Source organism: Periophthalmus magnuspinnatus, chromosome 18 (assembly GCF_009829125.3).
Source record: "Periophthalmus magnuspinnatus isolate fPerMag1 chromosome 18, fPerMag1.2.pri, whole genome shotgun sequence".
In the NCBI taxonomy this organism is placed as follows: Eukaryota; Metazoa; Chordata; class Actinopteri; order Gobiiformes; family Gobiidae; genus Periophthalmus; species Periophthalmus magnuspinnatus.
In genome coordinates, this window is record NC_047143.1 from 20,906,782 (window position 1) to 20,922,267 (window position 15,486).

The 15,486-nt window shown below is 43.2% G+C and overlaps 1 protein-coding gene across 11 annotated transcripts; it reads right to left on the bottom strand.

Annotated features, from left to right (window-relative positions):
* Positions 1-544: 544 nt before the first annotated feature.
* On the bottom strand, positions 545-14,655 carry elavl2 (ELAV like neuron-specific RNA binding protein 2). 11 transcript variants are annotated; one of them, XR_008649089.1, is made up of 9 exons: positions 12,753-12,858; positions 7,958-8,050; positions 6,777-7,020; positions 4,791-4,894; positions 4,112-4,265; positions 3,791-4,016; positions 3,482-3,520; positions 1,897-3,060; positions 545-1,584 (listed from the first exon to the last, which is right to left on the bottom strand). XR_008649089.1 is itself a non-coding variant. In XM_055229029.1 (8 exons), the coding sequence occupies exons 2-8, from the start codon at positions 8,027-8,029 to the stop codon at positions 2,730-2,732; spliced, it is 1,128 nt and encodes a 375-aa protein (XP_055085004.1). In that variant the 5' UTR covers positions 8,030-8,050; positions 14,335-14,655; the 3' UTR covers positions 545-2,729. The 11 variants fall into 11 exon arrangements, 7 of the variants coding, with proteins under 7 accessions (XP_055085004.1, XP_033839635.1, XP_033839638.1 ...); XR_008649088.1 differs by lacking the exon at positions 545-1,584 and adding an exon at positions 1,649-1,742; XR_008649087.1 differs by lacking the exon at positions 545-1,584 and adding an exon at positions 1,649-1,791.
* Positions 14,656-15,486: the final 831 nt, after the last annotated feature.

Consider the following 15,486-nt stretch of genomic DNA (forward strand, 5'->3'; position numbering starts at 1 on the left):
AGGTGGATAGAACTGTTACATTTTCTAAACATTTACTTTCATACCTCATGCTTTTCCACCTCAAAATACATTAAAAAAAAAACAAACATGCATTCTCACTTTGAACAGTGTGTCGCCTCTCCACAGATCCGACTTGTAACTTGGCCTAGTTGTGTCACCTGCTTGTATATGGATAGAGAAATGTCATATGGTGGATCATCTCAGCAACTCCCAAAGCAATAACATCTCCATGGACATGCTAGAAAAGTTACATAGTGAACCTTTAAAACGTTTCAAACTACACTGTGCATATTTGTTTTCCCTTTGAGATCAAGGGCAATTATAGTCTCAAAGGAAGAGACGCCTCAATTAGTTTTCAATATAAACACTACATCATGGCCAGTTACCGTGATTTTGTGTTCTCTAAATCCAGACTGTAAATGCACTTGGAGACTGATCATGTCGTATTGTTATGAGAGCGCTGTAGACCTGAGCGGTGGAGAAGACTTGAAACTCCAGGAGGTTTGAACACAGGCAGATACAAAAGGATACACCAAAAACTGCATTGCCCTTCAACTTATATTTATTGATGTACTGAACATGAAAAAGTATTCAAACACAAAGTAAAGAACACGTACATCCTCTTTAAATACTGAAAAGAGATATTCTATTCCAAAATGTGAACCAAGTCAGACTATACAACTTTAAATAAATAATCATTCTCACATTAAGAATTGAGATAAGAGGGGTAGGGGCCACAGGAGAGTTCAGGCAGAGCAAATCAAAGCGATTATTTGGAAAAGCACAACACAAGTTTGAAGGCGCGCCCGGCTCCACTGTGGCCCCCACCCACAGCAGCTCATGTTACAAACACAAAGAAAGCTGTCGCAGGTCAGAACGAGAATGCATAGCACACTGCTGCGGGAGAGGGACAGTCACTCAACTCTGCAATCCAGTTTTCAATTCCAGCATTCGTTAGGATTCACTGACCTCCCCCAAAGTGAATAAAGCAATATACACTTGTACGGTTTTAAAGACAGGTTATATGCATTACGTATATATATGAGTATGAAAAACAAAGGAATCAAACTGTGGTTTATATCCATTCTGTACCACATAAATATATATCTATAATGTTTATATATAAAAAAACAAAAACAAATGTCTATAGTTTCTTAATACCTTTTTTTTTTTTTACGAAGCAAGACTATCTACAGACCAAACAACCAACAAATTGATGCACTGTAATGCAAGTCCGGAGGACAAATAAGATTCAAAAAAGGCCAAATGAAATTAAAATCTTAAATATTCAAAACCAAAAGACTTTTTTTTTTTAAAAGAAATTAAATAGAATCACACTTTTCAATTAAGGTTAAAGGAGAACAGAAAAACGTCCAAATAGTCAACATAAATGTGTTATTTACAGAGCTCTCCAGCTCAGAGTGAAAGCCGCTGCCTTCAGTGTGTGTCCTCGGCTCTCGGAAAACTTTAGTGACGTTAAAACACTCGGTTCAGGTTGAGCACAAAAACAGTCTCTGTCGGAGGACTGCGTCGGAAGAACTGACTTTAGCATGTCTCTACATTAGCATGTTGTGTAGAACACGTCTCTACATTAGCATGTTCTGAAGATTATAGCATCTTGTGCAGAGCACGTTTCTACATGAGCATGTTGTGTAGAATGTGCCTCTACATTAGCATGTTATGTAGAGACGCGTTCTACACTAGCATGTTCTGAAGACATTAGCATGTTGTGTAGAACACACCTCTTCATTAGCATGTTCTGAAGACAATAGCATGTTGTATAGAAAGCGCCTCTATTAGTGTGTTGTGTAGAACATGTCTATATTAGCATGTTGTGTAGAACACACCTCAACATTAGCATGTTCTGAAAACATTTGAATGTTGTGTAGAACACACCTCTACATTAGCATGTTGTCTAGAGCACGCTTCTACATTAGCATGCTGCGTAGAACACGCCTCTACATTAGCATGTAACCATGAAACCTGGGCTCAGTCAGTTGCCAAACCAAACTGAAGCGAGTGGCTAACACCAGAATGACAGGAGGACCACAGATTTACAAATGAAACCAGCACTGCCATTGATCTAGAATCTAAGAGAATACAAACATCTCAAAAGTATCTTTTACATCATAAATCTCTCCAGAAATTTCAACCGCTGCAAACTTTCTTGTAAAGTTCAAAAGCTCACAAGGTGTCATATGAAGATATTTCTCAAAGTATCCAAGTCAAAATATTTTGTTCCAGGTCCAGTAAAAAGTTTCTCCAAATTTTTCTTTTTATAAAAATAGATGCTTTTAAACCCACATCAAAGAGGTTCTTAGCTCTTTGGCAAGGTACTGCTTAAGAATTTTTTTTTTGTCTTTATCCGTAAGTTTACAATATGCAACATTATGCAGCCAACCAATAACCAAGTCATAATACAACAGAATACTTACAAATCAACTCAACGGCAAATATGTGAAAAGAAGGACTTTCTAACCACCAAAGACCCTAAAGGCAAACCCCGACAGACAGAACTCAAAGCACCACACAAACGTACAAGACTTCGATGAACCAGAGACTAAACCAGTTTAAACCAGTCCAGATGGTCCGTCTCCTCTAAAGGAGATCCAAAGCATAGCAAGAAGAACAGAAAGGAATCGCGCTCAAAGCTAAATATGTTGTGGTAATACAGATGTACAAAGCTTTACTAATGTAGAAAGGTGGTCCAGTCTCTGTGCACAGTCACATCAGGCTTTGTGTGTTTTGTTGGTTTTGAATGACACTTGCAGCACGCGGTCGCCAAGGCGATATCCGTTCAAACTGGCGATGGCCACCGCCGCCTCGTCGTAGTTAGTCATGGTGACAAAGCCAAATCCTTTGCACTTGTTTGTGTTGAAGTCACGGATCACTTTGACGTTTGTGACCGCTCCGAATGGGCCGAACATCTGCCACAGGATGCTCTCGTCTGCGTCCGGCGCCAGGTTGTACACAAAGATGCACCAACCCGTGCCTGCATGGCCCGGGAGGTTTATGCCTGCCAGGCTCGTCACGCCATCGATGGCCATCGGAGAGAAGCGGCTGTGGACACACGCACACAGTTACACAAAGTAGTGGACAGGTACACATGACTACACACAGCTACACAGCCACATGATGGCCGCACAAGACAGGGGCGTGAAGCCTCAGGTCTGCTGCCCCTGCTGCTACGGCTAAAGGTGCAGATTAAAAAGAGGCTCAAAATTCTTGCAGTTTGTCCTGCAGCATTAGTAGCTCGTCAGGGACAGGGACATGACAGGTGTGTCCTCAGAGCTGGACTCTGAGCTCAAACCAAACGCTGCAGAAACCTGAAAGGCTCTGACGCAACACAACTGTCCATAATAGATCAAGGTGAGTGCAATTCAACTATGTAACTATGTGCAATAGCACAAGCCTGTTCTTTGTGATGGAGATGAGCTCTAATGCAGACTGTGACACCCAAGACACACATCAGTGTATTTACCTCTTCACTCCATAGGCCATGTTCAGCAGATTGTCCAACCTGAGCAGAGACACAGAGAGAGAGGAGGTGTGGATTAGAGCAGACAGGAGCTGGTGCTTTGTGCAGCTGATGAATGGTGACAGCATGGCAGATGAGTAACACAGGAGTGTGTGTATGTGTGTGCGTGTGTGCACGTGTGCGTGTGCGGCTGGTGGGGGTGGGGCACACATGTACTCACACTATGTGTACAGACTAAAGCATTGTGTGTTCAGACTAAGATGAGAGCCACAGGATGGGTGATGGCTCTGGTGCTCAGGTGTGCCCCGTTACCTGAAGCGCTGTGCCTGCTGTGCGAGGGGCCCTGGGTACCTTCGATTGGGGGACTGGTAGAGCTGGGACAGCAGAGCCTGGCTCGTCTTCTGGCTCGGGTTGTTGGCGAACTTGACCGTGATGGGCTCTGTGGCGCCGGGCGGCTTCTGACAGTTAAGCCCTTTGATGGCCTCCTCCGCCTCCACACGCCGGTCGAAGCGGATGAAGCCCACCCCTCTGGAGACGCCTGTCCACACAATCACAGAGACATTTAATACATTTGGAGATGTACATGATTTAGTTGAAATTAGAGAGAGAGAAGTTTTAGAGCTGTGGCCTCACCGGTGACTTGGTCCACCAGGATGCGTGAGGTAATGATGCGGCCGTACTGAGAGAAGAGTTGCTCCAGCTCTTTCTGTGTCATTGTTTTTGGTAAACCGCTGACGTACAAGTTTGCATCTCTGATGGAGGCGGAGCTTGGCCGAGCATAGGACACCTGAGGACACATGAGGCACTCGTTATTCCTCCTGGATTCCTCTACATGTGAGTGATTACAACACGGAGGCTGAGAGAGAGTCAGCCCTCTTCACATGGAGCTGCTGTGAGCTCTGGGCTGTGCTGTGAGGAGCCTGTGCCCTTCACACTCCAGTTGAGGCTCATATTTAAACTGTACATTCCTGAGCCTCACTGAGGATTATCTGCACATCTGACAGAGCAGCTCAGGACCTGGGACGTGCGATAAATACAAACACTATGTGTTGCAGCTTAAGGTTGATTTGCGGAGGAGCAGGATTTCTAGACCTGTGTAACACATGTGCAATTTACATGTTAAATAATGATATTGAACAGCCCTGGTTTTCAGACCTGTGCAGGCGTGTGTGCAGAATGCTAACAGAATGCTAATAGTGTGTCCCTCTGAAGGCGCGCTGCCGTGATACCATAGAAACAGTTGTGAGTGGAGCCGGCTGCTGTGCCCAGATTAACAATAGGCTCTTCTCTGTCACGGCAGCACAAGTCTTACCTTGATAGTTTTGGTCTGAAGCCTTAAGCCATTCAAAGTATTTATGGCCTTTTCTGCGTCTTTCGGGTCCACATAGTTGACAAAACCGTAGCCCAGACTCTGCCCTGTAATCAGACACATTCCTTTGTCAAAAACAACAGAAAAGGTCTAAAGAGGAAACCACACACAGCTCGCATTCAACAGTCCCCAATATTGAGTTATTCATTTTAGTCAGTCCCAGAGGAGAAACCATCACTCTCATGCAGAAGCCCCCCTCCCTCCTCCTCACAGTTTATCTCAGACTGTACAATAGATTGACACCCACTCGACGCGCACACAGCCAATTCCATTTCCTCCTCCCACTCACGGGTCTCTACACAATCTGCACCGGTCAAGTTCAACCGCTCCAGCCGCTTCAGCACATTAAAGCGCCGCATAAGCAACTTGGATTTGATTGTAAAACTTTATCTCTCATCGCTGACTGATCCCATCCACAAGAGGACAGTGTGTGTGGTCACATGTCTGCTTCAGTGTAAAAGTACTCCGTCTGTGCTAGACTCTGCTCTCACGACTGCTATAGGAGCCTGTATCATGCACCTGGTTCCTCAGCAAGCAGCTGCTCTATACATGATTCCAGAGTATATCGACTTGTCGCTCAATATATTGTGGGGCTCAATATTTATTGTATGTATACTTTCTTTGCAAAAGTGGGAGATTTGTGTAATTTTTTTTGTAATACGAAAAAAAACAACAACATTTAGAGCCAATTATTGGTTGACTATTTATTGCAGCTCAGACCCTTTAAAGATTCTGTATATTTATATTTGTCAAATTTGTTATTGTGACAGGCCTATTTCAGAGTGACAAATCTCTCAAAATTATTATGATCCAAAAACAATGTACACAAAGAATTAGTGATGAACAGCATCTTCCTAAGTGAAAGAGCAGTTTAAACTATCCGGTCACTCACAAAACTGAAACGTTTCCATTGCATTCTGCTTTCTGCTGTGCTCCATAGAAATCCAAATTTTAGATGGCCTAAAGGACTACAGCACTAGTATACAGGCCATAGAGAAAGCGCAAGAGTGAACCTGATTGTAGTGGTAAAAATTACGATCAATGAGCTCAAATGCACTTGGACGGTCCACAACCAGAGTAAAAGTGACATGCTCTTTGGTGAGGTTAATACATCTGAATAGTAATAGTGCCTTTATCAGGCGCTCCTCTCGGAGTTTACACCAGACACAGGGATCACATCACAAACACTGCTGACTGGATACTGGGTATCAGAATGTGGACCTTCCCCCTTCTCAAACATGGACAAGCGAAATGCTCAATTAACATTAAAGCTAAAACCGCTTAAAGCTACGCCGGTGCATCCTGCAACATGGAACTCTACAAGAAGCCTTTTCAAAGTCTAAGGGTAACACTTCCATAGACATCAAAATTAGGTATAGACCGGGACCAGACCGGGACCAGACCGGGACCAGACCGGGACCAGACCGGGACCAGACCGGGACCAGACCGGGACCAGACCGGGACCAGACCGGGACCCAACATGTGTGAATGCATATTCTAAATCATAACCTACTAGTGAATAAGATTTAATGGGCCAAAAGCAAATCAAAATATTGCAAAAACAATCAAATATAGTATCTAGTTAAACACACAAGCAGCATTAGTCTGTAGTGTGTGGGTGGGTATTTATCAATTGCGGGGACAAAAATTTCTATACACAGAAGAGCTGCACACACTTTTCACACAAAGTATTGAGATTGTGATCAGATTTGCCATATACATTTAAAAAGTAGGATTCTGTTCAGAGTGCACATTGTAAACAAGTCCAGGAGTGTTAAGATTTGAGAGAAGACCGAAATCAAGTACATTTCAGAACATGTTTGTAGCGTTTAAACTGAAGGGTACAAGATTATTATTCACAGGTTAAAAATGAGGAAATGCATGCAAGCCAATGTACTGCCCCCCCTTATTGTGGGCTTGTGGTGTTACCTGTGATCTTGTCCCGCACCAGTTTGCACGACTCGATATCCCCGATGCTCCCAAACAGGCTCTTGAGTTCCTCTTGGGTCATATTCTGGGGCAGGTAGTTGACGATCAGGTTGGTCTTACTGTCCTCGATGCTGCTCGACTCCACAGGCGATGAGCAGTTGTTGGAGATGGTGGACGGGCCGTTGCTTGTGTTGTTGCATGTGGGCCCATTGGACAGCTGTGTTTCCATGGCAGCAATTACCTGCTAAAGAGACAAAGAGACAAGTCAAAGCTGGCTCTACAGAACCGAGGAGGCTCGGGCCCTGGCTAAAAGGACGCTCTTCAGACATTTGCTATAAGCCCATGTGAACACAGAGGAGGCTTGGGTGGGGAATTCTGGGGCTGGGACAAGATAAAATTGCCTCAAAATGGTGCGCACATAAATTATCTAGTGTAGTTTTTTTCTACATATTTAAAGGGTTAAGCACCAGTAGAGGTGGGTGATAATGAATTTTGATATTTTTCCCCTTATAATTTTAACAATGCATCAGGGATGGGTTTAGGTCTTGCACAAAGCATGAATGGTTGAAAATTAACTTCAAAAGAGCAGAAATATCAATTTATACCCTTGTTTGGGAGATTAAACCAGACACTTAACGGAGAATATATACTCAATACTGTCATTTTGCTCATCTCCAAAACAGCCATTTCATGCATCTCCCACCTCTCAGCACTGATAAGTTAGACCTTTTGAAAAACTGTAGGCCCAAAAAGCAGCGCTACAATAACAGCAAAAATATAAAACAAAAAAATGTGAGGCTGAACAGAAGCAAACTATTTATTTGAAATGAAGTCAAATTGCGGTGAATCCAGTGGTGTGCCTCGTCCCATCCCTGGTGAATTCATGAGTATAATAATGATTAGAATTGGCCGTGTACAGTGCAAGGATCAGAGGAGTAAAAGCAGCCCTGGAGTGCAGCCACAGCAGCCTCAGACAACAGCAGAGAATGTGTGAAGAGTCATCCTTTAGATCCCCACATGCACCGGAGGACACCACGAGCAGCTAGCGTTAGCATAACACACACTGCATGAGACCATACCAATACAGACAAGCTTTAAACTCATGTGTGGTGCTGTTGTTTAGCGTGGCCACATTGGTATGGCCTGCGCACTGACACAAGTTAAAGAGAAGTGCCACAGACCCCAGTCCAAGGCTCAGGCGCCCACGACCCGCTCCTAAGCAGAGAGGCCACATCGCACAGTCTGACTGCCATGACAGGGGGGAGGAGGAGCGTCTGAAATGTGACAGAAGACTCGGTTAGATCAACAGCACACAGCATCACGGCAGCACATGTCACAGAGAGCGGGAGAGGGAGCAGGGTGGGGGGTGCACTGCTCTGCTCGGGCCACAGGCGTCTACTGTCTATACACCGTCTATAGGCAAGAGGAGGGGAACAAGCAGCAGAGCTATGGGAAACTCAGCATCAGCATTCACACAGCACGTTTATGACTGTGTCCACCGTTAAAGTACAGCCCAAACAAACAACTAAAAGCCACCTAACTCCTCCTGGTGATGACTTGTTCACCTGAGCCCCACCCCCAACACTGAGCACCTCCACAGTAACAGGCCCTTCTTTGAGACTTGTCCACATGGGGCAGTGGTGAGCTGTGAGTGGTGTATACGCTGCAACAGAACCGCACTCATGACACAGTGTCACAAGTCAGGGATCAGATTCAGACAGTGTTCTGAACTCAAAGTACAATAAAACAGGCTGCAACAATTCAACACTGAACCATTCTTGCCCTGAACACTGCACATTCATCCGAGGCTCACACTACATCACCATTAGGCCTGTCATGATAACAAGTACGATGTATTGCTGAAGAAAATGGAGATAAACAATAATACTGAAACTAATTTATACCACTGAAGTAGAAATATTCACCTAAAAATATTCTAAATATACATGTTGGAAGAAAAAAAAAAAATGCACCTTGAGACACTTTAGTAGTTTGTATATATAATGAGTCATAGAAGTTATTTATTCAACCCTCCACCGCTCAAATCTAATCGTAGAACAGGAAAAATAAAGTTCCCAACTTTTACCAAGAAAATGCTCCACAATAAATGTTGACCCCGAAAAATGATTGTTCCATCCAAGATGTATACTGAACGATAAGTATAGTATTTATCGTGACAGGCCTAATCACCATGAGACTAAACCAAACTCCCTTCAAAAATGGCCACTTTAAATACCACACATGGTAAAGACACATTCAGCTCTACACAGACAGGAGCATGATGAGCTCACAGTGATGTCACAGGTGCACCCTGGACCTGAGGGGCAGGTGCAGAGAGTGTGCCGAGTTGCTGCACAGCAATGCCGACCCATAGCACTAATACAGTCAGGTAGCTGTGCACCTGGTGAGTGGAAGAGAAGAGCGCAGATTGGTGGATGTGCCAAAACAACATATTGTTTGAGAGAGAGTGCTGAGCGTGAGCGAGTTTGACGTTTCACCTTTTACTGCAAGTACAAAGCAAAGTGTTGGCTACTGTCCCGCTGCAGACAGAGCCACAAGGCACAAATATTTCATTAGATAAACACTTGGAGCACACGCCTGGCACTGCGCCGCTCCCAAAATGTTCACAAGACTCAGAAAGAGAGCCAGGCCTGTCCTCTGGAGTCTTACACACATGCAAACACACCCGCGCGCACACACACACACACACATACATGTGTACAGTAGCAGTTCCTCAGACCGGCATCCACACCTGCCTGTAGAGAACTGCAGGTCCAGGCTGTGCCTCACAGGACAGCCCTCTGTCTATAAGGGTTACTTTACCGTGACTCACAATATGTGTGGGCCACTTATCCTGATAATATTCATACATTACGTCAATCCAACAGAAACATGCTAAAACCTTTAAATCTGTGATGACTTAAGTATAAGCAAAATAGCCCTTTATTCTTCATTCCCTTGTTTCAAAGTTTACAATACAAGTTTGTTCCATTTTTGTTCTAATCCACTTATTTTGTATTATGACATACTCAAAATTCAACATTTGCATATCTTCAAAACACCACCATCATATTTCAGAGTGTTCTGTAATCTCCACCTCTCCTCACATTAGGGGCTGCAATCCTAAACCAGTGTTGTTTCCTAAAGAAACATGTGTAAACATGAGGACTAAGTAGCTCAGAGTACAGAGTAGCTGGTGCTATGGCACTGCTGTGTGCGGACACTGCACAACACACACGTTGGGTTTCCATGCTTTTTGGGGACATTACATTGGCATTCAATTCCTAGACACTGATCCAAACCTTAACCAATGCCATAATCACAGCTCGCCTACTGTAAACCTAAAGCCTACATCAGAACTTTAAACCATGTCAATCTATGAAAGCATTTACGCTGCATGGAGACTTGTATGTTGTCCCCATAAAGTGACAGTTCAGTCCCCACAATATCATACTCGTCCGCACGCACGCACACATGCCCACAAACCACAGGAGCAGATCTACACCATCCCCATATTTCCACTGGATCTGACTCAGATTTAGGACCAGAGAAGGCTCTAGATGACCTCTGACCTAAAACTCAACATCTGCACAACACAGTGACCTCACATGGTTTCACCTGTCATCACGACCTAAACTCTGGTGATGCAAACAGCTCAAAACCTGAGATGCATTGTCCAGTGCAGTCCAATGTGACCTTGTACTGCAGACTGAGAAAACTACTTGTAAACCTTTCACTGTAACAAACATTGAAGAGTGATACATTGCCACAGAAAAATAAACAAAAATATTGAAACCAAATTATACCACTGACAAAATAATCCTCACGCTGGATACTGCCAGTGAATCTTTTTCTAAGCGAACCAATTGTTAAATAATGAAAAAAGACATAAATAGCACAAAGAAATGTTTTAGTTAGTTCTATTCCTATGTGTCTACAACTCATGTTATCCAACAAACCTAAAACTACATTAAAAAAAAAAAGTTCTCCTCTGGTAGGGTTGTCAAAAGCATTGAAATGAATACACTAATCTATATTAAAACCAGTATCGAATCTAGATACTTATTTGAGCAAATCGACACAAAAAGTCACATTCACAGGACAGAAATGAATAATTCCTGAATAACTTCAGAGTGATCTTGGAGCTGTATCAGAACAAGTATAAGACACAAACTAGTATACGCCCATGGATGACGATGGAACCTACATGCACAACTGAGAGACTACACAGATATAAGGCCTCATTGTAAAATAAAAGAAAAAAGTACTACGATTTAATGTCGAAAATCACATTCTATTGTCATTGTGGTGTTTGGAATCAGTACTGACTATTGGGTCTACTCAACCAGCAAAGTGACAACACAACTTTTCAGTGTTTTTCTGTACTACTATAAGATTTGAGATGTAGAGGCTTGAATAACTTTTGACTAGTTAGATATTAACTTCCTATACTTAAGCGTTTTGTTGCACTATACGTCTTCCTTACAATATTGTAAATTTAGAATAGGGATCATCCTGCTTTAGCATTTTTACATCAGTAGCATACATTATCTTACTACTTGATTTTTTTATACCAAGGAATAGACTCGATACGATACAATGATTACAATCTTTGGTTGTAATTTTCTTTTATATTTCCATATGGCGTTATATCTACGTAATCCCGCAGTCGCCCGGGTATATGTCATATTGGTCCATGGGCGTATACCAGTCTATGTGCTTTTATACTTGTTCCGATACAGCTTAACATCATTCTAAAGCTATTCGGGAGCAGTTAATTTCTATCCTGTGAATGTGATTTTAGTACAGATACTTGTTCAAATCAGCATCTAGTTTCTATACTAGTTTTCGTATTTTCCACAGTCCCATTTCTTATTTTAAAACATGTTATTATGATAGGCATACAGGGGCGTATCCAGTGCAGCGGACAATGTCCTGACGTGGTCTTCAGTCATCCAGTGCTTTCACTGCATTCACCCCCCTTCCTCCGCAGCCTTTATTTAGAAAGACTCAATAATACATTAGACGAGTGGTGCCATCTGTGTATTTATAGACTATATGATCATGACGAATAAGAAAAAAGGGCCAACGCTTTCCTCCAGGCTCCTACAAAAAAACAAACTATGGACAATTACAATGACGCAAAATCACAAGCAATCATTCAGACTTAGAGGTCTTGATTTACAACCTCTCATTTCCACATATGAGATTCAAGTTGAGCCGTGCCTTTAGTTAATGTATTCCAGTTTGGTTATAGGCTATAGAATGTGCTGCCAACATAGTATTCTGACACTGAACTCTAGTTTTAGAAAATCTTTGCTTTACTTGTACACATTTACCAATTAAACACAGATTTTTGAGGGGCTAAAGACTTAAAAATGAACATATTTATTACAAAACGCTCATGTTTATTATGTTCATTAGTAAATTCAACTACTTAAATGTGTGTTAGCCTGATGCCTGGCTAGCTGGCTGCAGACCGGGGGTGAGCGCGTGAGGCAGCCGTTGAATGAGTTAATGAGCGGCACCTGTGCTCGGACATGGCCGCTGCAGTAGACCGCTCTGAGGCCGCTTCAATAAACGCGATAAACCCAGACCACCAGAGACCACCAGGGACCAGATCAGGGGGAACCAGACCAGGGGAGCATCTGCACCGGCCCGCACCGCTGTACTGCAGGTGCTCTGAAGTATAGAGGACTTTGCTAGCTTGACATGTGACAGATTTGCGTGCTCTGAAAATAAAGTCAGGGTTTTAACAGCTCAGATAAAGATTTGCTGCTGGTGTCTAATCATATGTCGTATTAAAAAACAAGTATTTATATATTCAAAAGCATAGGAAACTAGTTTAGGTTGAGCTAGCGTTCTCATCACGCTGCTTTGAGTTTTTGGTTTGGCCTTGCCCGCTCCCGTAACGCTCTGGAAGTGTGCGCTGCAAGCCTGTTTATGATGCAGTTTTTTATCGTGGTCTTATCTTACCTGGAGATGTTTAGTCGGCGATTGCAGCGCTATTTATCGATGTAACGTCTGCACACATCGAGTTTAGGTTGCAGTCTTTCCGCAGTGAGTAGGGGGCGGTGGCGGGAACACGGCCACCCCAAATAAACTAATTAGACGTTCAACCAATCAGAATTGAGCTAAAGTTTGGACCCGGAAATGAACGCTTAATTAATTTGAAACAGGTGTACAGTGGTTTAATGCTATACAGGGCAACAATTCACAACTTAAATCTAACACAAAAAAAAATCTAATATTTAACTAGTGACATTTTTGGAAGTTTGAATACAATTTCTATTTTGGAATTTTCTGAACTCACTGTGACCTTTTTGCCTACAGGACAGACGTGCCCCATCCATAATGCACCAGCCTCACTATACTGATGGAATGGTTTTAAAATGAAGCTATAGAATATTGAAAACGTTGTCTAAATATACACCCAAGAAGAGCATCAGTAAGACTGAAATGGAAATGTGGGCTACCCTAGGCCTCCTCCAGCAAGGGATTGTTTGAAATATTTTAAAACGACAGTATCGCTCCTTTATGCAGAGTATTTACAATCTGATGCTGTAGCTTTGCTATTGCACCAAAAGAATTTCCTCAGCAAAAGACCAATACAAATTCTTTAATTTTAATAAAACAACTAGAAATATTCTACCCTAAAGGAAACTTTGGCTACATCATTGCACTTTTAACACAAATGATAAGGACAGTGTTCTGACAAAGATCCACACCTAGGGCTATCATAATGTTGTAATGTGATTTTACATATGCCAATATAGTGCAAATTTACTTTTTACGCTACTTAATCATGCTGTAGTAGTCTTTATGCAATTTGGGAAATGGCCAATGTCCACATAGACTATTGCAACTGTTTCTAAATGTCAAAAGCTCCATGCAATAAAGTATGAATGTTAGCCATAAATGCATAAATACAAGTTTTTCTACTTTACTATCAAAACAGTTGAGCAGCACATGCCTCCTTTTATCAAACTGCTCTTATTGTCTAAGCCCAGCCACTCTGAGAAGTCAGGAGCTGCCCTCCAGTCTGCCTTTGTCTCTTACGACCATCAGATGGCTATCCTACACTGAAATCACAGCACAGTGTACAGTACATATAGGCTATAGGCTGTATTTGGCTTTTCTATATATTTAGATCATATTGCAGTGTAACAACCATTGTCTGAAAATCACAAGTCCAGGTGCACATCCAAGGTTTGTTTTAATAAGCATTCAAATCCTCCAGAATATCGCAGCACTCCCTTTGGCTTGTACCATCCTTCTAACCTTGAAATGTTAGTGATCAAATAGTCCGTGCAGGAGCCTGTAGAAATGGCCACATGTGCAGACACTGCCCACTTCTCCTCAGTCTCTCAAGTACAGTCACCACAAACGAGTAGAGCGTCGTCAGCGTGGAGCCATGAATGCACCACGACACTGTCCTATGGCTCCGCATGCAAACAGCTACAGTAGTATTCTGCCTCCCAAGACATGACAGGCTGCTCAAACAACACCATCTGACAAGGTTTCACTTTTAAGGAGCAAATGCGTAAAAATATCTTACCGTTTCTATAAATGAAAGTTATGGACGTCCTTAGGCAAACAATCTCAATCACCTGGCCAATAGCTCGTAAAATGGTGAATTCCGCTCTCTTTAGCTCAAACTTAAGAACATAAAATCAAACACAAACAATATAAAATGAGGAAATGAAATATTTATTAAATAAAAACACACAAATGATTTCCAGTGAGCAAATGCATGGAACAAAAGGGAACAAAAAGGAAAAGAATAAATAAAAGGAATCAAAGAATTAAAAAAGCCGGCTTGTGCCTGTCTCGCTCTTTACAGGTGCGCCACACAAATACGCGACATCACTGAGTGGAAACAACGCGAGGAGGAGGTTCTCTTTAAAAAGAACATAGTCCTGTCGCGAGTTATATAGCACCGCAGCACACCGCGCCCGTATCTCTCCGCTCTCAGCCTACACCGAGCTCTCGCGCACTGGCCGCGGACGGATACTCCTCCGCCGCTCCCCCCACGCCCCCTGCCATTGGCTCTCGCACGCTCCTCGACGAGCACTCACATCAGAGCACGCCATTTGCCGTCGCCGCAGTCACTCAAAGACATCAAGCGTTTTTCCTAAATATGGCATTTGAAGTCAAACACCGCCTCGCGGAGACGTACGCACAGCACACGAAGAGAAAGCTGTGCGCTGGAGAAGTGGCAGCGAGATCTAAGAGCAGAATACACTGGTTTTATCATCAGACAGTGAGATGCAGGTGCTTTCTTTTACATGCGCCCCCACGTGAAGACAACACGTTCCTGGTACATTGTGTTTTACATCGGCACATACGCGGTGTCACGTAGAGAGTCTGCAGCAGCCTCAGCACCACGGACAGCTCCGCTCCGGCTGCCTACACACTTCCACAGTCTGCCGCACGCACACACGCACATACACACACGCACATACGCACAGACACACGCACGCACACACCGTCACAGACACACAGAGACAGTCAATGGGCTGCCCTCACCGCCAGCCTACACACTGCCTGGCTCCCACATGGGTTACTTATTTCTGCAGCATAACCTCTCCAGATGTAATATTTCAGCAGTACAGTAGGCCACATGCCACTAAAGTCTTGGCTTAGGATCAGCTACACTGCAAAGACTACAGAGGGTGGAGGTGATGAATGAATGTATATGAATGTAATG